The 24,302-nt window shown below is 44.0% G+C and overlaps 2 protein-coding genes across 2 annotated transcripts; one reads left to right on the top strand and one right to left on the bottom strand.

Moving 5' to 3' along the window:
* Positions 1 to 614: 614 nt before the first annotated feature.
* On the bottom strand, positions 615 to 21,836 carry ubtd2 (ubiquitin domain containing 2). Its single transcript, XM_079508837.1, has 3 exons — positions 21,540 to 21,836; positions 16,961 to 17,197; positions 615 to 2,559 (listed from the first exon to the last, which is right to left on the bottom strand). Exons 1-3 carry the CDS (start codon positions 21,607 to 21,609, stop codon positions 2,063 to 2,065), a joined length of 804 nt encoding a protein of 267 aa, XP_079364963.1. The 5' UTR covers positions 21,610 to 21,836; the 3' UTR covers positions 615 to 2,062.
* Positions 3,509 to 11,746, top strand: LOC306928601 (carboxy-terminal kinesin 2-like). Its single transcript, XM_079508836.1, has 17 exons — positions 3,509 to 3,627; positions 3,798 to 3,830; positions 3,950 to 4,057; positions 4,491 to 4,578; positions 5,040 to 5,090; positions 5,980 to 6,202; positions 6,566 to 6,731; positions 6,957 to 7,145; positions 7,571 to 7,684; positions 8,848 to 8,931; positions 9,021 to 9,218; positions 10,052 to 10,216; positions 10,363 to 10,501; positions 10,690 to 10,829; positions 10,976 to 11,049; positions 11,181 to 11,256; positions 11,569 to 11,746. Exons 2-17 carry the CDS (start codon positions 3,825 to 3,827, stop codon positions 11,611 to 11,613), a joined length of 1,866 nt encoding a protein of 621 aa, XP_079364962.1. The 5' UTR covers positions 3,509 to 3,627; positions 3,798 to 3,824; the 3' UTR covers positions 11,614 to 11,746.
* Positions 21,837 to 24,302: the final 2,466 nt, after the last annotated feature.

Here is a 24,302-nt window from a genome sequence, read left to right as displayed (position 1 = left end):
TATTGCAAAACCAACATACTATCATGAATTGCAGTGAAAGAAAAATGCTGACTTTGGCCTGCGTAGTGTTTGAAATGCGTTTTTAATTTGCTGATGAGTTCACTAGTCTCCTATGTAGAAATCCCTAATAGCCTACAGGGAGTGGTGAATGAGAGTGATTTCAGACACAGCCTTAAGCCTTGTTTCTTTACTAGTTTGTTTTTATTCTGACTCTATGGTGGTGAGATTGCTCTGTGTTAACTGTGAGGAAAAACACAACTGGAACACAGAGAAAGAAAGGCCAAGCAGAGACAGGATCCAGCAGGAGTAGAAATCTTGAGCAATTTAATTAAAAACATTCTATTTCATCAAAATATGCAACCGTTTCTGAAATAACATAACAACATGCATCTTCTTTCCCTGCGAAAGAAAATGCATCGAACGCTTTACATTTCCCGCGGGCCGCACAGAAACATGTATAATGCACGCGCACGCACACGCGTGCACCGACACAGGCACCGACTTTATGTTAACCTGTTACGTGATTGTATTGTTACGTGGAGTGAAACGGAGTATATAAGTATACTGTATACTGGCAGTTGAGTAACACCCCCCCCCCCCCCTCCCCCCTCCCACTCCTCATGTTAACTGCAGTACAAAGCGCATTCCACAGTTCACCTACTGTACGTACTGTACTTCAAGAGGAAGGACACAGACTGCCTGTTAGCGCTAGGGCTGGCCGATGTGTTTTCCAATGACCTCATACTGAAATTATTATATTGTACTATATATATTGATAACATCGTTTTTTTCCCACCCTAAAAAGACTTTTCAGAAATGGCTAAAATTGCTTATCTACAAGCTCACAAGTCGTTTTGCGACGCGTTATGAGCCTGTAGATCGGCCATTTTCAATGACGTTTTATAAAACCAGGAAACACTTTATGGCATATCATGATATTACGGTATTCAAAATCCCAGATGATATGTAGTTTCATAGCACGATATTGATTAGAATATTGATATATTGGCCAGCCCTATAGTCAACACACAGTATATTCCCAACAGAAAGAAACGGTGACCATTGGTACAGCCCAGTTATTTTCACATGGGTATTAACTGTTCCATGTAGCCGCACTTCCTTCTATATAAATACCGTCCCTCTGTGGGGGGTTAGAAAATGTAAAAAAGAATGAACAGCTACACCAGGATAATTGAAAACACTTTCTTTGCGAAAGTAAATTGGACATTGAAATGTATCATCGTTCTACCGTGATGGCAGATGAATCCATACAGCATACAGGACATTGATTCTCAACATTTTTTATTTCAAGGACCCCAAGTTTGCTATGCATTAGGGCCCCGGACCCCCATTTGATACTATTTTTATCTATCCCAATCTACACCGTAAAATCCTCAGTATTTTAACTCTACGAGTGTATAAATGGACTTGTAATGGTTTGCTTGGTTCCATTTTTACACTCTCAGAGTTACTTTACCATAAGGGCCCATTTGTTTCCTAATTATAGATAATTTAGCTGGGGACCACCTGGAACCTACTCAACTCAAGGACCCCTGGGGGTCCCCGGACCTCACGTTGAGAACCAGCGATATAGGAAACAGTCAGGAGAACACTGCTCGGCCAGTAGAGTAGCTAATGAACAGAAGGATATAGACAGAAACAGTTGGGAACACAAGCGTCGCTAATGAACCCTTTTTCACTTTCAGCACCGACTGACAAAAGTTCTATTCCTTTTGGTTTCCATAGGAACAAGTCTTTTTTGTTTTTTAAAGACTTCCAAAAAAAAGTTCAAAAAAGGTCTATGTGTAAAACCAGGAGGAAGGCTCCTTTCTCAATCCCAGAGTCCTTCGCTCCGGCGGACAGCCAACCCTCATCCCCGCCTACTTTTCCCTGCATGCCTTTACGAAAACAGCTAGGCGAGCAGGAGTGCAAGAAGAAGAGAACAGAAAAGCCCAGAAGAAGAGTGTCAGGACAGAAAAAAAGAAACCTTCTTCTCATCCCTGCGTCTTCCTCCTCCATGCCAGTCAGTGACGTGCGTTTCTCCGTCTCCCGGCCCAAGTTCTCAGTTCTCCACCGGCGTCGGCTCCTGAGGCAGAGCCGGCCCGCCTTCTGTCGCAGCCGCGCATGCGGAGGGCTCCGGCGGCTCCGCCTGTGGCGGCTGACTGAGGATCACCTGCACCACATACTCCTTGGAGATGTTGAGCTGCTCCAGGCGCAGCCGGTCCGTCAGTGGCCGGCCCGAGAAGAACCAGCGCTGTGTGCAGGGCGCCACGCCCTCCTGTGCCTGCAGCCGGCGCTTCATGGCGCCCACAGTGTCGCTGCAGCGGACCGCCAGGCGCAGATCGCGGCCCGAGGAGAGGCGCAGCCGCAGCAGGCACTCGCCTCCGGAGGTCCCCTCGCTCCCGCTGCCCGCCGAGGGATCCGCCACCGAGGAAGAGTCCGGGTCGGAGCCGTCCGGCTCGTCGGAGTGCTCCTCGATCATGTTGACGGGCGGCGACAGGCAGTAGACGGGCAGCTGGTAGCGATTCCCCAGCTCGTCGTAACACTCGGTCAATGCTCCTGGAACGGGAGGGAGAGTGGCAGGATGATTTATTGGATTACTTTGAATTGAAATCAATACATGGAGCAACCCCAGACGGGTGACAAATTAAAGGAAGAGCCAACATAAAGTGTCAGGACAGCTTCAGTGCTCGTCCCTCTGCTCTGCCGGAGGGATGGAACACCATTCACACAAGATATTCCCTCATTTGATGTTTTGATGATAATTATGGTGGTGGAGAGCTCTGTCTAACACGTTTTGTTCCCAAATCTCCCATGTCTCATGTGGGTTGAGAGAGAGAGCTGGTGACTGCGAAGGCCATAGCATTATGATTGGCACCATTTCCACACTCAGTGACTCCATTCAGTGACTCAATGTGCTTCATCGTAGGAACATGGTGCAGAATAACTTTGTATTGATTTGCACTGAGTGACCGTTCCCTTTAAGTACACAAGTGGCCCGGAAAATAACCCCCATAGCATAACAGAGCCACCAGACCCCTTTACTGTGATAAAGGGTTCATCATTCAGGTCTTGTACAGTTCTCTTGGCGTATGCCGCACACGCACTCGCCCACTTGAAGAGTGGGGTCAAGAATATACAGTAGTCAAGGATGACTCATCTGAATCACCTTTTTCCAGTTTTCCACATCTCTGTAGGCCACTCCAGAGACTTGTTTTTGCACCAATGAACTCCCAAATGTGCATGTGTTTTAATAACAATAAGAGTAATGCAACCCTATATACAGTAACATCCCTTTCCATGTAGTCATCTACAGACTGTAGAAAAGAGTTGTCCTAGTGAGCAACAGCAAGCAACCCTCCCCCTGGCCTATTACATGATTGGATCCACCCACCTCACCTGCTGTCATTCTCTCTCAATCCCTAATCACACCTGCTCTCACTACCTCCTCAATCAGTGGCCTGCTATATATACACTGCCTGAGTTCCTGCCCATTAAGTTATTGTATGTTAGCCACAACAAGTAACAACTCAACCCGAGAGCCCTCTGTCCTGGAGTCTCAGTTATTAGGTGTTGCCAAGAAGCCACTGAAGCCAGTCAAGTCAGCAGTAAGCTGAAGCAAACACGGTAGGAAAACTATTTTTATTTTATTATTAATCTACACATTATTCACAACGGGCAATCGGTACTGATTTCTGTCTCATGTTGACGATAAATGTTAGTTTGTTTCTAAATAGCCTACTGATGTACCATATACTGTGCAGTGAGTTAACATTAACAATCGCCTTCTCTGTTAGGAAGAACATCAAGCGCAAACGAACACAATGGAGGTGGGTCACCGTTGGTGTTAAATTTATTTACCCGACACGGTCTATCGTGGTAACTTTCTTTTCTCGGTGGTTCTTTGCTCTAAGATTTAACTTAAATATTTGTGTATAATATACAACAGAACGCAGATCTGCCCAAGGCCGTCTCTCGTCTCCCCTTGCCAATGAGCTCCACAAAGAGACAGATCCTGGCTAATGCTTCAGAAAACCATGAAAGCCAGCCTGCCCAGGTTTGTGTTGCTTTTGATTGAAATATGTATTAACAGTTTGCAGAATCACAGTATATTTCAACTAGAGTACAAACTCAATACAAAGACTGTTAACTGTGAGTGGACGACCCAGTTTAGCATTACACTTGTTTACAAGAGGGTCCACCTTGTTCAATTCATAAAAACATTTAGAGACTTACAAATGGACACTTCTATGTAGTCAGAACAGGAATTCATCATAAGGGAGGTAAAAAGGGAAAAGAAACATATACAGTTGGGGGGAAAAAGGGGTTGGGGGGGGGGGGATTCAGATTTTACGGAGGCCAGTTTCGAATTGCAACCGTTTAAAAAATACTTTAATTTCCTGCTAAATATCACAACCACAAGGGCTGGGAAAAAGTTGTGGTTGTACCATGTTCTGACCCCTAACCCATTATTGATGCCGTTTCTGCAGAAAAGGCAGCGCAAGGAGCCAGAGGCGGTAGCAGCCACTATCGTAGGCACCAAGAGACTCCCAGCGGCCAGTGCCAGACCCCCTGTGTGTAAGTTCACCATACACTGAAAATCCTCAGTGTGAGACTGTCACTGTGTACTGTATACAAATATAACTATATACTCTCCTAGATTTGGAGTGTAGGGTCCAACCAACCATCTTCAGGACTGACTTTCATTTGACAAGAATTTAAGCTTTTTGTTATGAATAAGTTAAAAAATCGCACCCGTGTGAACTGAGTGGTGTAAGGTTTTATATAGCATGATCAGCTCTGATCTGACGTAATGAAATCACACCCGGATGTGATTTCACAACTGGCTTTTTTTGTGCAGAAAAAATGAGCATGGTTGCTACGGTCATCCAGTTCACCCGGGTGTGATTTAATTACGTCAGAAATTATTTTGAACATAGCAACCATGCTCATTTTTTTCTGCACACAAAAGCCAGTTGTAGGAGTGGTTTACACCACTCAAAAATTAATTAACCACTGCCACCCTCTGTGCCTTTCAGCTAAACCAGCCAGATCCACGGGCCATCCTGTTGCTGCTGGTCCTTCTAGAGGTGAGTTGTCTGAAACATGCGATCTAACCTCGTGTCACCAGGATTTCCCCCCTGGAGGAAAGCCTAGTCTGAGTTACAAAATTGCTGTGTGATCTGGTCTGTACTCTGGAGTGGATCATATCGTTATGTCATGTTGTAGTCATCAGGCCGGAATCCTCAATCTGGAACTTAATTTCCCTCAAACCAGAAGAATAACAATAAGCGTGACTCGTTCTCTCGTAGCCTGCAGCTTTTATGGGGAAAAATCGATTTGAGGGCCTGACTACAAAACTATGACTACAGCATGATGTAACGATATCATGGGCTCCCGACCAGATCATAAACCTGAAAAGGAATGCTGCCCAGGCTAGCTGTTATCAGCTAATTTGTTACATTAAGTCTGACTGCAGAGGTTAAACTCTTGTCAGCTCTAGGCCACCCATCAACAATGGGAATGGATGATTTGAATTGTCAAGTGTTAACACGAGGCACAACAACCTAAATTGGGTAACCTAAATGAATCTTCCCAGACCTTGATAGCAACCCTAGTCTTTGACTTTGTGCAGTTTGTTAATGGACATTTTGGACACTGTCTGAGGCGTTTACGCGCTGCACAGAGCCCAGGAAGGCCTCAAGTAATTTCATTACACCCCAGTAGCTCTGGGTGTCTGCCAGAGACGCATGTTGTCTTTGTGCTGCCCTGCAACAAAATGGCCTAGCCCCTGCTCTTATGCCTGAACCGTGGTTAATGGTTCCAACACCAAAGCCATCTTTTGGCTTTATTTGCACTTAGTTCATTACATTGTTAACTTAACTAGTTGGTATAAAAGTAATTACAAATAACACTTGTGTGATGTGAGCGGCACCTTGATGATTTAGCTAAAAAAACACACATTTTGATGTCCTACAGGTGTAGCTGCTAAAAGGCCTGTCTCAGCCACAGTTCCAAAAGCAGGTGTGTCAGCTGGAACAAAGCGACCTGGCTGGGACTTAAAAGGCAAGGTTGCTGATATGCAGGGCAAGCTCGCCGCATATCAGAATAAAGTAACGTCTTCTGATCAGAGCAATGAGTTGCTCAAGGCTGCAGTGACCGAGAAGGACGTCATCATCAGAGCACAGCAGAGTCAGCTCAGGTATGTCTTATCACTAGGGGTGTAATCAATAGTTTGATCCTGACAGAGTCCTAGACTAATTATTATAATATGAAAATGGACATTTAAGTTGATTACAATGAATACCGTATGTACCAGTATGCAAATATGATACACACAAGCCAAACTTATTTTCATTTAACAAAAAGGCTGATCTACAAAGCTATAATGACATGACCAAAAATATGGGGGGGGGGGGGGGGGACTGGGAAGCTGATCTACAAAGCTATGACACCAGGTTCAAAGTGCTTAAATATAACTGCAATGTCAACTATGTCTGTTGTAAAGTTTTTGGCCAATGTTGGTTGGCTGAAGAAAAAAAAAAATCCTGCCCTTTCCCATCAGTGAGTGTGAGGCTGAGCTAAAAGTCCTGTATGGGGTCAAAGCTGAGCTCCAAAACATGACCAGCAACAATAGAGAGATGGAGAGACGGCTGTTGCACCTGGAGCAGGAGCACAAGGCTACAGAGACCCTTGCAGAAGATCTGGAAAGGGAGCTGCAGTCTCTAAAGGTAAGCTATTCATTACCACACCATTTCCAATAAATAAAGCCTCTGAACTTTAACACACTTGTCTCATTTGCTTTCCCCACCCAAGGTTCGCAACTTCACATATGGTCAAGCCAAGGGTTCAAAGTCATGACCTTTTGACAACAGCCTAGATTAAAAAAATAAAAATGCAGATGGAAGCCTGTATAAAACCATGGTTCTTAAAATGTCTCTCTGCTTCTCTCAAAGGTGAAGCTGTCTGTGGCCGAGTCCAGCCTGGCTTGTACCCAGACAAACCTCTGTTGTACCCAGACAACACTCGGAGAGACTGGGGAGAAGCTGACCTCTTGCCAGGAGACGGTAGCCCGCCAGAGGGATGAGATCCACTTTGGCGAGATGGAGCGACGGTGCCTACACAACGTCATCCAGGAACTCAAGGCAAGTTTTTAGCATTGTAGGGCTCTGTCTGCATATAAGGAGAGAAGTGTTTGCCATGATATGCCTATAATTATGAATTGCATTCAGTAATTAGCATCAGTTGTCTTGCTGATATTTTTAGAACTGTAAATGGGACAAATTGTGTGCAGCCTTTCTTTCCCATAGGTGCCATAGTCTGTCTTTAAGTGTAGCGTAGACGGTCACAGAACTTGTAGCCGTTCTGTCCATTGTGGGTAGAATATGAGCCACTCCTTTCTGGTTAGTTTGTAAGAGTCGGGTCGGCCATTTATAATAAATTGGGTTTGTTTACATTTAAATAAGTGTTACTGTATCTCATTTCTTAATGTGCCTATTAGTCTTAGTATGTATGGGGAAATGTCTTTTACCCTGTCATGTTTTCAATTCAAACTGGTTTCCTTCTATAGGGGAACATCAGAGTTTTCTGTAGAGTGCGCCCTCTTCTGGCTGGAGGGATGGGTGGCCACATCCAGCTCCCTGCCCATGATGACAAGACCCTGATTCTGGCCAAGAGTGAGGAGGTGAGTCCATTATGCCTATATTGGTTAGACCAGCGGTTCCCAAACTGGTGCGCAAATGCCCTCTAGGGCGTGCATGACATGAAAAGGGTGGTTTTATGCTGGTGCTGGCGGCGGTGGCTCAGGGGTAGAGTTTCCGGATGGTAACCGCAAGGTCGCCAGTTCGAACCTGGGCTCCCCCAGAGTTAGTGTCGAAGTGTCCTTGAGCAAGACACTGAACCCCTAATTGCTCCCGATGTGCTGGTTGGTACCTTGCATGGTTTCCACCGCCATCGGTGTGTGTGAATGTAATGCACAGTCTATGTAAAGCGCCTTGGATAAAGGCGCTATATAAATGCACCATTTACCATTTATGCTGTTTAGCGTAAATGGCTAAATCTGGTAAAACACTGTTGTAAGGAGATGTATAGAGCAGCTGCAGGAGTATACAGCAGCTGCATGTCTCAGTGCAGTGATGCACTGATTATTTGCCATAATCGTATTAAAAATGTATAATTTCCGGCCAAATACAACGAGACTGAGCGTGGGGGGGGGGGGGGGGGGGGGCACGGCCAAAAATATTTGGGGACCGCTGGGTTAGACCAATGACTTAAAGGTTCAACGCAGAAAACAAACGCATCTTTGAGCACTATACTCTTCTCATACCAGAAGTTATACCTGGGAACTGCCCAGACAATTTCTCACTGAAGTGTTTCCACTAATGATGATTGAACTTCACCACTTGTGAGCTTGTACATGGGCTATTTTTCAAAGGGGAAGTGTTGCGGTCAAGTCTGAACCCATGTCCAAATCTAGAGTCCTATATTAGATGACTGACCCCATGAAGTCTGAACTAGAGCTATTTTCACTTTCACAGGTCCAAAAAGAGGTCCCGAAATGTATCTGACATTTTACCGATTCCGACCCGCTCCGAAAACATTTTCAGTTAAACCAAACCCGAATGGATCCGTGACAATTTCGTCCGATTCCGACCTGTGCGGTTCTCGCTCGGGTCCACTTGGGTATTTTCGTTATCGGGGGCCAACCTGTAATTGCAGACAGTAGACCTCATTTTGTCATCACTGGATTCATATTGGCAATGTTAGTTTTTATTTTTATACCTGCATTCTCTTATCACTGCCTCCATAAACAATGGACATAACATCAACTTTTATTTAATCCTTCAGTCTCATACAGGTCGTACAGATACGCAGAAGAACTACTCCTTCTCCTTTGACAAGGTCTTTGGGCCCCATTCCTCGCAGCAAGAGGTATTTATATACTCTTACTCACTCATTGTCCTGTTATGGTGAGACATCTTAATTTTGCTGTTTATTTATTTTGGCTGTCCTTCCTCCAGGTCTTTGAAGAGCTCTCCCTCCTCATACAGTCGGCCCTGGATGGTTACAACGTTTGTTGTTTTGCATACGGCCAGACGGGGAGCGGCAAAACCCACACCATGGAGGGAGAAGACTCAGAAGATGGCTGGGGAGTCATTCCACGGGCAGTGCAGCAGGTGTTTCAGGCAGCAAGGAAACTGGAGGAGAAAGGCTGGCAGGTTGGTCACCCTGTGCATTTTTCTTTTTGAGTGGTGTAACCACTCCAAGGAACAGCAATGTCCGTGTTAACCTATGTGTTAACCTATGTTTGTGTTGTGAGTCATGAGTACCAGTAGGGGCGCTGTCGTGCCAGAAACTGAGAGATAGTGCTGCACTGTTGCCTGCTAATGAGAGAGAGAGAGAGAGGGGGTGGTCTGATGGGAGTTTAAATTGTAATATCCTTGCACAATGTGAGTCTGTGGGTGGTCTGATGGAAGTTTAAATTCCTTGGGATTAGGTTTTGAAGTAATTTATAGAGCATGGGTTTTCAACCGGTAGTCCGGAGGTATTGCAGGTGGTCCCGGGGATTTCTTTAAATTATCAACATTGGCTATCTTCAGTTTAAAAGTACTTTATTTATAAATTAGTGTTTCATACAACCAAATGTAGCCTAGTTAACAGCTTGCACAAAAGCCAGGTGTCGGCCTATTTGACAGTGCAGTGCAGAAACATAATTGCTTTGATGCATAACGAGCATCACAGCTGAATACAGACACACACCTGACCTCTGAGAGTCTGGAGTCATTTCTCTCAAAGCCCTCGAATATGATTAAAGATTGTTATGGTATCGCATGCTCAATTATTTTCCCATATCTTTGATTTGTGGGACAGTAGTGCTATTTCCGGACTGTTCCAAGAGATGTGGGACGGGTGGTCAGCCCAATAGTGGTGGTCCCCAGGTTGCTCTTAGTCAGAAGGGTGGTCCCTGGGTCAAAATCAGTTACAACCCCCTGCTATAGAGCATCCTATTTGTGGAGGGAAGTTCTCACCTAATACTCCTTGTTTCCCCCAGTTCTCCTTCACAGCAAGTTTCGTAGAGATTTACAATGAGACTCTGCGTGACTTGCTCTACACCGGCAAGGCCAGCAACCGGCCTGAGCACGAGATCCGGAAGTCTGCCGACAACACTGGAACCGTAACAAACCTTACATACAAGAAGGTCACTTCAGAGGACCAGGTACAGCACACTTATTTCTATTGTCTGTAGTTGTTACATAGCCACTTAACTTTCAACCTGGTATTGAAATGTGTTGAGCATTCATGTAAATGCTCATTTATCTCCCAAGCTGACTAAAGATGCCAATTATATTCCCCAATTGTCAGGTGATCGATCTGATGGCCCTGGCGAACCAGAATCGTGCCACCGCTCAGACCTCTGTCAATGACCGCTCCTCTCGCTCCCACTCAGTGTTCCAGCTTGACATCATGGGAGAGAACACAGGCAGGGACCTGAAGTGCAACTGTGAGTACTTTATTAAGGTCAGATGACCGGTGCTTGTCATTCCCAGTCTCTCCACTGTCCTATCAAAGGCAAAGCCCCAAGGCCCAAAAAAAAGACTATTTCTTGACTTATCTTTCTTTTTGGGGTGGTCTGTGTTTTGCACGTCTCAATCACACTTTCTTATTGCTGACTTGTATTCATCTGAACAGCCACCCTATGCCTGGTGGACTTGGCTGGTAGTGAGCGTGTTCAGAAGAGCCAGGCACAAGGTGATCGCTTCAAAGAGATGACGGCCATTAACGGCTCCCTCACCAAGCTGGGCATTGTCATCACTGCCCTGGCAAACAAGGTCTGTCATTCTCTGAACCCTGCACTCTGTTATATGAAATTATGAATGCTACTCTACTTTATGCTACTTTAATTTCCAATCTGTTGCTTTTTGACTGGAGCTTCTGTTTTGGGCCAGGCTAAAACCATATTTTCCTTGTGTTCCAGGAGAATTTCATTCCATACAGGAATTCCAAACTGACTTATCTTCTTCAGGGCTGTTTGGGAGGAAACAGCAAAACGTGAGTTTGAACCTGGAGACCACAATTATTCTGAAATCCACAAATGTCAAATTTAGTTTAGAGTTAACTAGTTTGTCTTGGAACACTGTCGGGATGCATTACATGACCTGATCTTTTTCTCACCCCATCAGGCTGATGTTTGCCAACATCTCCCCAGAGACTGACAACTTTGGGGAGACTTTGGACTCTCTGAGGTTTGCTAGCAAGGTGGGTAGTACTTATCTACTGTATTTCTTGAGCACACATTGTAACTGCTTAAACTGGGTTTCAGGCTGCTAGCCAAACACAATTTGGTGTCTCCATGGAAACCAAATTTAATTTAAGCGCAGTATAAGATTTTAAAATGTATGTAAAATTACTCATGATTCTATATTTGGGAAAACCAACACTAAAATATATTAAGCAGATACTTTCTTTTTGAAAAGTTAACCGATATGCTTCTCGTGTTGCTGCGGCTTGTTTTGACATTTGTTCATTCAGTGTTTGTGGTCTTCAATGTAACATTCTGTTATCTTCCAGGTTAATTGCTGTGTCATTGGCACGGCTTCAGCAAATAGGAAGTAGTCGTCGTCGGGATTATTGTGGAAACCAAGCAGCATTTTTGTTTAACATTTTAAAATGGCTTTCATTTTTTTTAAACGTTTTAATTTGAAAATGACATTTTTCTTAACATTTTCAATAAAAGTTTTTGGACAAAGTTCTGTGTATTCTGGAAAGTTGTTTAATCGGTACACATATTTGCGCAAAGGCTATATGACGGTCAAACGCATATTTTTGGTGTGTGCAACCCCTTAGGTTGACAACTGGTTATTTGTATTGCCATATTGTTCTTGCTTAATGTAAATCACTCTGGAAATGATACAGCAAATTGACATTTCTCCCCAACTACTAATACTACGGCAGCAGTGTGTTGGTGTATATGGTGATGTTTAATATCCTGTGAACCCGTCTTAGACATAGACCTGATGTCCTGCAATTGACCTTCACAGTAACCTGAGGAGTAAAGCTGCTCTTTTTCCTTAATTTTAAGATCTGAGGCCGATTCTACAAATGCCTTCTAAATCAGTAGTTCTCACACTACTCAAGATTTTTCAAAAATGGAAGATTTACAAACTCGCAGCACGAAGTGATTCATGATGAGCCTGTATGTGCTATTTTGTTTTTAATAGCTAACACTAAAATCTAAAATGACACGTTGGTAAAATGGTTTTTAATAGGTTAAATATCGTGCTAATACACAAACGCCAGTCATTTGAATGTGTGCTTTTGACCAGTTTCCATTTCCCATAGATGGAAATGCAGAAGTCAGTGTTCCTATTGAAACACGAGCAAGCAGAGTCTTTTTTACTGAAGCTCATTCATAGTAGCTTAGATCTTTTTCACACTTCAGGATCCAAAATTGAGGTAAACTGTGCCTGCTCAGCATTTTATACACGCCACAGACGGGAGGTTAATTGCTTAACCCATTTAGGCCTGACGTCGAAATAAAAAAAACGTTCGCTCTGAAAGAATATATATTCAAAGATTTGTGCCGCATTTTTACGATTTAAAAAAAATAGCAGACCACAAGTTCATAGCGCACCACTCGGTGGCGTGCTATGAGCTTGTAGATCTGCTATTTTTCAATAGCTAAAGTATAACATAATGCTTAGTTAAAACACAAGGGGTTCCCGCCCAAAATGGGTTAATTGTATCCTCAGCCTCTGCATTTGTCTACATTCACTCATTTCATTTTTTCATCAGACCAATTTGTCACCCATCTGTATATTTAGAGCATTTCTCTCGTTGCATTCAAGCACCCGTTTCGAATGCCATCAATGCATTGAAAGGGCCAAAGTCATGCTTAATCGGAGCATTGAATGCTCTCGGTAGCAGTCTACTGGCCTAGATGTTGGTAGACTGCATTCTGTGCGATTGAACACGGCTACCGTCTTGACAGCGACGTGTATGTTGTCAACTGTTGTTAAGACTTATATGAGGTTAGTTAGGTATGGGGAATTACGTGGCGACTTAAGCTACAAAAACGTTGAGCTGGTTTCAACTTCAGCTACAAATATGCGGTGTAACTTGTATCTTTTGCATCTTCCTGTGTGAACGCAGAATCAAGCAGCAAATAAACCGTATTTGCTGTAGCCAATATTTAAAGCATCAATGTTGCGCTGGCTGTGTTATCTGCAAGCTACCAAGTTGCATATTTCTTTTTTTGAATGAATTGTTTGAAATTGTTTCCCGGGCACAAAAAGGGTAAACGATAAATCATCCCTGAATTTACAACCTATTTCCCCCCAACAGGCCGACAAAGCCTGGCCAAAAGCTGATCTAATAATATACCCAAAGCTGTTCAAAAGCTGATCGAATATCACAAACAAGGAATAGGGAAATGAGAGGAGCAGTGCAACATGATGGTGGTCGGTAGAGAGTGAAAGTAGTGGGGAGGTCCAGGGACATTATCACTCAAGCTCATTTACTCACTTTGACAATTAACTACTGTGACTCAGATTATACACATGTAGGCGAGAGAGAGAAAAATAAAGATTTTTATGTCAGAATGATGACATCCCCCTGGCAGTGATGTCTTCATCTTTAGGGGGGCTCCAAAACGGACTCCCGGGCAAATTATTCATTTGCCATTATTTTATGTAGACAGAGTACAGGCTATTGGAGCAGCGTATTAGACCACATCCTTCATGACACTGATTGTCCCCATTTTTTTTTTTAAATGCTTAACCCATTTTGGACTGAGGCTGAATCTAAAAACACCTAAATCCTGACCTAAGTTGTCTGAAAAACTTCAAATATATATATAGCAGCATCAATTTCAAAATTTGAATACTGTGTACATACTGTACAGAACCCCAAAAGGGGTTCCCGTCCAGAAGGGTTAAAGGGGTTCCCGCCCAGAATGGAGATAATTCTTTAACGTGTCTCCCATGTACACCTCTCACCTAAAACTCAAGCAAAAAAATGAGGGCCCTGTTCAGCCTTAAACCCCTTGTCTGTTTAACACTTGTTAGTGTTAAATTAACACTCTGGATTTTACTGCCTGTTTAAACTTTACATACAGAACAACTAATCCAGTCTACTGTGATGATCAAAAGTGTGGCCTAACAGTTGAATAACAATCAAATAAAATATATGAACATGAACTTTAGCCCCGTGGTCACCAAATTACTTGAAATGGGGAGTTTTATCAGAAATGACATCTTGCCGCGTCAACCAAATGTCAAGTAATAAAAAAAACAGTTCACAAAGTTCCCCCTGCCACAGCCAAAACGGCTCACCTTACAGAGCAACAGCAGACATGCTTCACTACAAGTCGGTGCATGCCATGCTTTATGACTGTTTGAAGAAGGCCAGAGGAGGCACTGGAGACAGACGGTAAGGTTACAGTAAAGTGAAAGTGGGATGAGTCAGCAACACACACACACACACACACACACACACAGGAAGCCACTCTGCTGATGTTGTTGTGGTCAACATTAAAGTAACATGAATCCACAGGGTGTGATCTGAGGACGTAGAACGGCAATTACTGCCTCATTTGTTGTAGCTAAAGCAGCCGTTGTGCTCGAGGTACTGCACAAGGCCGTCTGCTGTATACGACACCGCTCAGAGCCAAAGAGAGATGCACACAAAGACAGACAGACAACTAAAAACGCCGGGACAACGCTCCACACGTCCCAAACTCTTCTCCCTTCTGGCCCCAAAACTGTGGAATGCACTTCCCGTTGCAATCAGAACTGCAGCATCACTCCCGATCTTCCGCCGTAGTTTAAAAACCCACCTTTTCAGACTCCACCATGGCCCATAGCACTTACCCTACCCCCTTAGACAGCACTTTTTAGACTTAGATAGCATTTGAAACAGACTTATAGCATGTCATGTAGACAGCACAATAACAGTACAGCATAGTATAATATATATGTATAGCTTATATGTATAGTGTCATTATATATAGATATGTTCTAGTTACGTTCTTAGCTTAAGCATGTTTCTTGATAAATGCTTTTTATATATGTGATGTATTCCCAAGCTTTTTGTTCTTGCTTAATGTAAGTCGCTCTGGATTAAGAGCGTCTGCTAAATGCCTAAATTGTAAATTGTAAATTGTAAATTGTAGGGGAAAATAGCAGCCGAAATGGTCAGTCAAACCTGCTATGTTTCTACTAATACAATATGCAGCAATTTGGACAGCCGTAGCTGTTGCTATGGCGCAATACCTCACTTCATCTTAACACCTTTATCTTCCCTGACTACTTCCCTAACGTTCTCTGTCAGATTTAAAGTAGCTGAGTTAAGGATTTCATTCTCATATCTACAACACCACTGACACACTTCTTATCGATGTGTACTGTATGTTGCAGAAAAAGATAGCCTTCTGCTTAAGCAAGCACATACTTGACTGTGCTACTAGTGCAATAAGGAAAGTGGTGAGCATGATACTGTGCATCAATGCACATCTGACAACTTGCAGCAAAATGGCGTGCTGGCAAACAGCCATACGGTTGCTGTCTATCTCTAGGCCAACTGAAGTTAGAAAATCTTTACCATCTGACCGCCGGCTCACAGTGGAGAGAGGAAGATAAGCCTTGATGATAGTCACAGCTTGCAATCTTACAAATACCCCAACTAAACCCATAAAAAGCCTGTAAGTTTCCATTTTTACACTTTCAGAGGATTTTTACTGTGTAGGTGGATGACATAATTGACATCCAAGCCTATATCCATTACTGATCAGAGATCACATCCCATCCTGCCTATCAGCTTTCCTACTGTCTGCATAAAGGAACAAGAAGGGTAAAATAAAGAGGTGGATGCTTTAGATAATAAATATCTAACGTCTACAAAAGGTGGTGTTACTGTAAGTCAAGTCACATTCAGCAACTAGCACTTTTACAACACAGTATATGGTCCGCTGTTTCCCCATCAAGCCATAAAGCAGCAATCATTTGAACAACATAGTAACGTGACAGCTGACTTCCGAGGGAGAGGGATGTCCCCTCAAATTATTGTTTCGGGAGGTGGTGACCCTCCCCCCGCCTTGCAACAGGGGGTTGGACCCATTAAAATCGACCCAAAATGGGCACAATGGGTTGGGATCTCTGTCGGGATAGGGAGGATTGTAGATTTAGAACAAAAAAATTGAAAATGTCCGTTACTGTCCAAATGAATGGGTGGTTTGTGGCTCCAGATGAATCACACTCATTAATTTAATGGAATTAAGGGATCTTCTTCAACCACTCTCCTCTGTGAGCCAAATTATATTTTCCCCTGTGATTACACAGTGCTACTGAAATTTCACCCGTAATTGTAACTAAATAGTTACACTAAAGTGTAACTATTTGCTGCTGGAATAAGTGTGTAAAGTGTACTTGTAGTGTAAAGTGTACAGTAGTCTCCCTCTCACACGCTCACAGCCATCAGCTGGGTGAAGCTGAAACTGAATTTTAACAAAGGTAACAAAGATCTCCCTCCCCTAATGACATTGATTGATTGATTGAAAATTGTATTAACAGTTTGCAGAATTACAGTACATTTCAAGCACAAACTCAATACAAAGGCTGTTAACTGTGAGTGGACGACCCAATTAAGCATTACACTTGTTTACAACAGGGTCCACCATGTTCAATTCATCAAAACATTTAGAGACGTACAAATAGACACTTCTATATAGACAAAGAACAGAACACGAATTCATCATAATGGAGGTAAAAAGGGAAAAGAAACATATACAGTGAGGGGAAAAGGGGGGGGGGGGGGGGGGACCTTCCGATTCCCAGATGGCCACTCCAACTACTGATCTACTTCCGTGTGTATGTGTATGTGTGTGTGTGTGTGTGTGTGTGTGTGTGTGTGTGTGTGTGTGTGTGTGTGTGCGTGTGTGTGCGTGTGTGCATGTGTGCATGTGTACCGTGAGGCAGTGTGATGCTGGCGCCGTCCAGGATGGCCTGTGCCAGTTGGTGGTCGTTGCTCTCAAAGGCGCTGGCGGCGGCTCGCAGCGCATCCCAAATCTCCTTGCGGCCCTCAAACGCTGGCGCTGTGTCCCAGAACTCATCCCGCTTGCTGCGCAGCTGCCCCTCAGTCATGGGATAGTCACTCTTCCATTTAGGCCGCTCTCGCTTCAGGGGCTGGTTACGCCCAAGAGCAACTGGCAGAGAGGAGTGAGAAAGAGTGCATGGGAAGAAATGAAAAGAGAACGGGGATATGGGAGAGGGGGAGGAGGACAAGGAGAAGGAGAGATGGGAGAGAAAAATAACAGGGAGTCAGGCCTGATCTCAAAGAAAAAAGCAGCCTTGCCATCCAACAAAAGTAAATCTTTTTTTTTGTAACATTGGGCTCAATGGGATGCCCATAGAACGAGCCTCCTGGTGGGCCAGCCCCATAGAAAGCCCCTTTCAATAGGATGATGATAACGTGAAGATCGGCTGACTAAGATGAGCGGTGACATAGCTGTCCAACTGAAGAGCTTTACTCAGCAGTGTACTATTCCTCTACCTACACAGAGACCAGGCAGAGGGGGTAGAATCTGGTGTTCCACGAAAGTAGTTAAAATATTTTATTCTAGAACCCAGGTAGAGGGGTTAGAACTTATAACAGTATAACAGTACATAATATAGGACATATAACACGATATTACATTCTAAAACGCCAGGGTAAGAACATGGCAGTATCCCATCTGTTGCAGAATGGCTAGACAGAGACAACACCAATGTCTGGATCACCACTGAAAGGAGTGACAGGTACTGTATGCGTGAATCTCGTTTGCGTCCGAGCATAGGCATGGTAACGCCCCGCCTGCCTGTGATTGGCCCACCGACACTGCCCGTCTTGACTGTCCTCCGAGGTGGATATAATGCTGGATAGTCAGATGCGAGGTTACTCTCCGAGTCTCCGTGGTGGGAAATAATACAAGTACGGTATGATACAAGAGAACTATAACTTGTAACTTTTATTTTTGTAGAAGAGACAAACTAATATTGTTTATACCGTTTGCTTTGATGGAATAATTGATTGAACATGCACTCCGTAATATGATTTGATTTGGGTGTACTCTAAAATAAAGTGTTTGTGTTTATTATTGTGTAATTTGTTTGTATTTGTAAACTTGAAACATTATTGTACTATAAAAATGTCTATTTTCCCTTCATCCTTATCCTTTTTAGTGTAATAGTATTAGTTAACTATAATTAGATTAATACACAATAATCAACACTAACACTTTATTTAGAACACACCCAAATCATATTTGAGTGCATGTTCAATCAATTATTCAATCAAAGCAAACGGCATACACAATATTAGTTTGCCTCTTCTACAAAAATAAAACTTTCAAGTTAGTTACAAGGCTGCATTCTGTCGCGCGTGCCAAGCTGTCATTCTCTTGTTGTATTATTTATTTCTCAATCTCACCACGGAGTAACCTCACGTCTCGGAGGACAGTCAAGACGGGCAGTGTCGGTAGGCCAATCACAGGCAGGTGGGGCGTTACCATATGCCAGCCATGCCTATGCTCGGACACAAACGAGATTCACGCGTACTGCGTACAGTGTCTGTCTGTGTGTGTGTGTGTGTGTGTGTGTGTGTGTGTGTGTGTGAGCGCGTGCGCGCTTACACAGAGAGGACAGCTGATTGTGGTGTTGAGTTACACCTGATCCCGTCACCCGTGACAGTTCTTCAATGACAGCCTCTGGTCTAGCTGGATGTGTTTTGGTCAATAGACTAATACAAGCCTCTACACCGCTGGTCTGCTCTGCTCTACTGAATGTCGTGTCTATTAACTACTGTTCCTTTTCAACAGGATTCATTCTTTGGCATTACGTTCGGCATGTCATGTCAGGTTATAGCAGTTTACCTACACCTATCAAATACATTCAGATACTTTCCAACACTTGTTCAGAAGTGGATTCGAAGCCACAGCATTGTACAGGTTAAGCCATTGGATGCCCTGGCTGGGACTGGGTGTATGCAAATGACGGTGACTGCCCATAAGTCCGACATCCCGTTAGTCCGACCTACGTGGCCGGTTAAGACTGAGGTTAGGGTTAGGGTTTGGTATAGTGTTAGTAATCGGTCGGACTAAAAGGAGGTCGGAACAATGACATGTTCCCAGAAAGGCAGACTAGAGTTGTCCTACTACAACAACATAGACGTACAATTTAAAGCAATCAGTGGATAAACAGAACCTCTCCCTCCACCTGGCCCTCGATCTGTTATGATAATAACTTGCTGCCCAAACCATCTCAGTCTGACCTCTCTGGCTTTATCTCCAAAGCATCTGGGGGCCCAGGGGGGGGCAAGGCTTTAGCCCCCTCTAGTGGAGGCTAAAGGCTCATACATAGTCTGGATTTTCAGTGGTGAGGTGACCACCGAACTACACAACATGACGTCACAAGCCGCGGTGAAGAGCAAACCACCGCCACCGCCCCAGCCCTTCTCTCTGTTTTTACTCACCACCGCTCAACGTTATTTCAGCTCCGGTGGTCAGCTCACCACAGGAGCGGTGGACCGTCACCTCACCACCGAAAACCCAGACTATGAATAGGCCTTAAAACGCCATAGAGGTGGTCACCTCACCACCGAAAATCCAGACTATGGGCGTGTTCGGAAATAGCGCACTGAGCGCACTGTGCAATGCAAACTAATAGGCGAGTGCGCTCCCGGTGCGCATTTCCGAACGCACCCTAAGTGTGAGCCTTTAGCCCCCCCCCCCCCCCCCCCCCCTCCAAACAAGCCAAATTGACTGACTTCTATGTACACCAAGATTCATTAGCCCCCCCTCTAATGGTGCTCTCCCTTTAAGTTACAGTTAATCAGTGTAGAGTAGTGTAGTTTTTCCTTCATCATTCTCCTGAATCTGTGCGCATTGTAGAATCATGATGGGACAAAGATATTAAAGCTGAAAATGCACTATAGCATCTCCTAGCAAATACATGCTATACAGTAGAGTTCACCAAACAATAATAAAAACGATACCTTAAATATGACACTGATCTATTATAAACTTGTAAACGGTTTACAGACTACAGACTACAGTTTATTTTAAATCAGAAACTCCCAGGTTCTTTTGCATTCCTTTGCTGTATGTGAAACTTTTTCTTTTTGCACAGCTGCAGCAAGCTAGTTTCTTGGATATGGACCAAAATGTCCCTAGACTGGCATGTCTCCTCTAAACTTTAATTAATTACACGCCATTCAGCAATGTACCTCCATCTTTGATATGGCTTTATTGACTGAAAACACTTCATGTTTCAGAGGGGAGCATCGGAGAGAGCGAAGGTGCTCTTCTGTTGAAAATAGTGATATAAACGGTGACATTTTCAGTATCTGTATTCCATTTTCTCTTTATATCGTTCATTAATATATATCTATTCTATCATCACGCGGGGGGATCCGGTAGGTTTGACCAGCCCAATTTGAAGATACCGTACGTTTGTCAGATAGGGAGGGCTGCTAGCCCACCGTCCGTCCCCGTTGTGAAAGAACAAAGGCAGAGACCATGAACATTGAACAACTCAGTTTATGTTTATATGAAGTGCTGTGCGGACAGTAGGTCCACATTGTGCAAGGCCCAGGGGGGAGACCGGGGACTAAAAGCCGTGCGTGTCTTCCTCGACGAGGGTACGGGCATGACATAAAAAGAGGAGACCGCTAGGATTTGGGCCGAGGGTGCTGGAGACATTGGTGACCTATCAAATTCTGTGACCCCGGTCCGGTGGGTCGCTGTTTCGCAATTTCAGCCAAACTTGGATAACAACTATCAGGGACCAGGGTCGCTAGGCTATGATCCATAGCTCTAATTCCGTTGCATTAGAGATATGGACCAGAGCTAGTTATGCCCAGAGAATAGACAGAGTTCACTTCATGGGGCCGGTCTAATGGCGGCTCTCCGACCTACATAGCGTGGGGACAGCCAGCTGGGACAAGTCCTGGACCGGAAGTAGGCAGAAATGCATTGGACCCAGGGAACAGCCCAGCTTTAATGATCTTAAATCCCTTTATTTTAGATGGTTTTGTAGTAATCGTACAACATAAACATTACAGAGACTTTAGTTGTCACTGTACAATACTTTAAAACAGTTGTCATGTTGCACACATGCTTAAAATAGCTCTTATTTGCGCCGCCCTCGTTGAAAACAATGTATTTCCAACTCCATACCAGTTCTGGCTGCATGAACAGCGCCCGAGCGCTCGGTTTCTGCCCCCTCAATATCGCAACTCTTCTATTAGATGACTCTTGCTATGCCTATGATATGACGTCTGCAACAGCAACAACAACACCCCACAGGCCGGCCAGCGAGGCGATCCTGCCCACTAGAGAAAAGCGTGCATAATGCATTTCTTTGCCCCAGAGTACAACAACACACAGCGACCTCTGGAGTAACATAATTCGATAGCTCACCGATTTCCGTCTAACAGCGCGCCGTACGAACCGTAAAACGCGAGAATCGCCGCGGTGAAGCGGGCGCTCCGCTCGGGGGGGGAACTCCTACCTCCAGTGCCGTCTGAGTTCTCGTTTAGGCTGCCAGAAGAGTCATGGTGGCTGCCGACACAGCCACCCATGGATGTTTCCAGCTGCACGGCCCCTAGCTTTAGCTAGCTACCCCCCGGCCCACAGCAGCTGAGCTAGCCCCTCTCTCTTGTTTTTCTCTCTCTCTCCTTCTTCTTTTCCTCCTCCTCCCCCCCTTCTTCCTCCTCGTTTCCTTCCTTCCTCACTTCCTCCACTCTTCCTCCTCTCTCTGAGGAGCCGAGCATCATCCGGCGTGGGAAAGGAGGAGTGGAGCTTATAGAGCTCACATCGTCACCACACAAGGTGACCGACAAGGAGGGAGAGAGAGAGAGAGAGAGAGAGAGAAGGGAGGGGGGGACACTACACTACACAGAAGGGGGAAATGAGTGAGGAAAAGAGGAGGTAGGATGAAGTACAGTAAGATCATCAGAGAGAGAACAAAGGGACACAGCTGTAGATGAGCATGTTATACTCATGTAAGCATCCTTAACGTGTCAACTTCCAAGTACAGTATGTTTCAAATGTTAGTTTGAACTTTTAAATTCTAAATTGAATTCTAAATCTAAAAACTATTCCATTCTATATAATTTCTGTCCAGTGAAGTGCGCCTGTCCTAACGGGTTTTACGTCTTCTACACAATCTATTTCTGCCTTCAGATGCAGCTGCAACATTACACCCGGATGAATAGGGGCCTGCCCTGGCCCCTGGTCACTATCTTTAGGACTCTCCTAGAGAGACGTTAGTGTAATTTGACACATGTGCGTGCATGCAAGTATACAGACACGCACGCACACACACACAGCAGGGGATTGCAATAGGTCATTTTACACCGGCACGGTCTGGAATTACAATTATTTGTTGTTGATAGGGGACAAAACAGCCTACGCTGTCCATGTGAAAATCACTTAGTCAGCTCTTTTACACGTACAATGTACTGTAGTATGACTAGAATGAGGGAAAAGAGCTACGAATCTCTTTCCTCAAAAAAGAAATTTCCACCGCATTTGAGGACAAATGTTCAATACATCAAGGGCGTTTGATCAAAATGTGTTGTTTACATTCAGCTTTTCCAATGTGGTGTTTCAATTCCTTTTACACGAGTACAAGATCTCCGCTGTGCTGCTCCTTACACCCAACTGGAAATGTTGGCGCTAGAGGAAAGAAAGGACGTGGGTCACAAAATGCAGAATGGTACATCCTGCAAACTGCCCATTAGTTACATTATATCTTGTGTACAAAGTTGACATTTTGACCTGAGGTACAGGAAAGGTTATGGGGTCACTCATTTAGGGCTCATCCTCCAGGGAGATTGACAGGCCACGGAGTCACCAAAATCAGAGATATGTACAAAATAGTTGAAGATAATAGAGTTCCAAAAAAGCCAGGAAATATGATGCAAAATACAGGTAGTTCAAATACACATTCTTAAAAACATAAAGGCTTTCAAACACACACATGCCTTGAAGCGTTTGATACTCAAAACATGTTGCAAAGTGATCTGCATGTATGTCTTTTTGCCAGGAAGGGGCTTCTCTGAGCCATTTAAGATCAATGGAGATAGTAAAGGACACTTGGAGATAGTCATGAAAACAGAGACACAGCATGTATGTCAAGTGTGTTTGAAAGGATCTAAAACGCTGTAAAGGGTGCATATTTGAAGGCATTCAATTCAGACTCATGCGATCGCCTGTGTGTGTGCGCGCCTGATCAGCATTATCTTTTTTGTTCATGCTGATAGCAGACCTATGACCTTAATTCTCTAAGAATTTTCAAATTGGTCAATTACTACCAATTTTGTGAATTAATATTATTGCAGAGCAATTATCTCAATCGTGTGTGTTTTAAGATCTTCAAAGGACATTGAATAAGGCTAAGAAAATCCTCCTGGCTGCAGCTGTTCATATGCCATTCATGCCTATTCCCAACACGGAATACAAGTACAATTCTAATATTATTAATTCCAATTATTTGTAGGTAGTGAGAATAGAAGAGTACTGCCGAAGCAGACAACCCGCAACACTCCAGGTTAGAGATTAAATCCTTATAGGTGCACCGTGCAAGGCTCCATGATGCTCGATGATGTTTCAGCCTATTAGGCCAACACTGAGGGAGGCCGACTAGGCCGAAACGCGTACATTGTCTGCTCGTCAGAGGTAAATAAAATCATGTGAAAAGGACATATATTGAGTGCTGGCATTTTCTCCATTCTATTAAGTAGTGAGAATAAAAATCAAGTCATATGATCTTGTGATCCAAATGGGAACGGCGTGCCTCCAATTTGGATCTCGGGTGTAATGTGGCCACCAATCTTCTATGTCATATCTTTGACCTATGACTCAAAATTTGGCAAGGCTGAGCCTGATCAGAGCCCCTTTGACATGAAGTTTAAAATGTGCTGATCAGTCCAGTCATCTGTGAGAATAGCCACACACACACACACACACACACACACACACACACACACACACACCCTCTCATAGACGGCTAGCCTCTTGCAGAGCCATGCACTAAAAATAATAGTTAAGACACTGGTAATTATGGTGTCATGATGGTTATTAAAGAACGTTAAGCATAATAATTTTTATATACAGTAGATTAAGGCCCAAAACAAATTGATTCCTCATAAAGATAAGGAATCAATCTACTGAATATCAAAACTTGAACATGTCAATTTCCATGAAAGAAAAGATATTTTTAGTTTGAGAATAAGTTCACTTTCGAAAGCACCGGTGACCTCTAGTGGTT

The sequence above is a fragment of the Electrona antarctica genome (genome assembly GCF_951216825.1).
Source record: "Electrona antarctica genome assembly, chromosome: 8".
Taxonomy (NCBI): Eukaryota; Metazoa; Chordata; class Actinopteri; order Myctophiformes; family Myctophidae; genus Electrona; species Electrona antarctica.
Note: the sequence above shows the minus strand (reverse complement) of the source record. Positions and strands in the feature narration are given on the sequence as shown.

Bases quoted from the DNA above. Each gene is read 5' to 3' on its own strand.
- LOC306928601 (XM_079508836.1), top strand. The intron at 4,058-4,490 runs GTTTGTGTTGCT...CCGTTTCTGCAG, and splicing joins ATGAAAGCCAGCCTGCCCAG to AAAAGGCAGCGCAAGGAGCC. The intron at 7,146-7,570 runs GCAAGTTTTTAG...TTCCTTCTATAG, and splicing joins ACGTCATCCAGGAACTCAAG to GGGAACATCAGAGTTTTCTG.
- ubtd2 (XM_079508837.1), bottom strand. From the start codon at position 21,609: ATGGGTGGCTGTGTCGGCAGCCACCATGACTCTTCTGGCAGCCTAAAC. The intron at 17,198-21,539 runs GTAGGAGTTCCC...CCTCTCTGCCAG, and splicing joins GAACTCAGACGGCACTGGAG to TTGCTCTTGGGCGTAACCAG. The intron at 2,560-16,960 runs GTACACATGCAC...CTCCCGTTCCAG, and splicing joins CAGCATCACACTGCCTCACG to GAGCATTGACCGAGTGTTAC.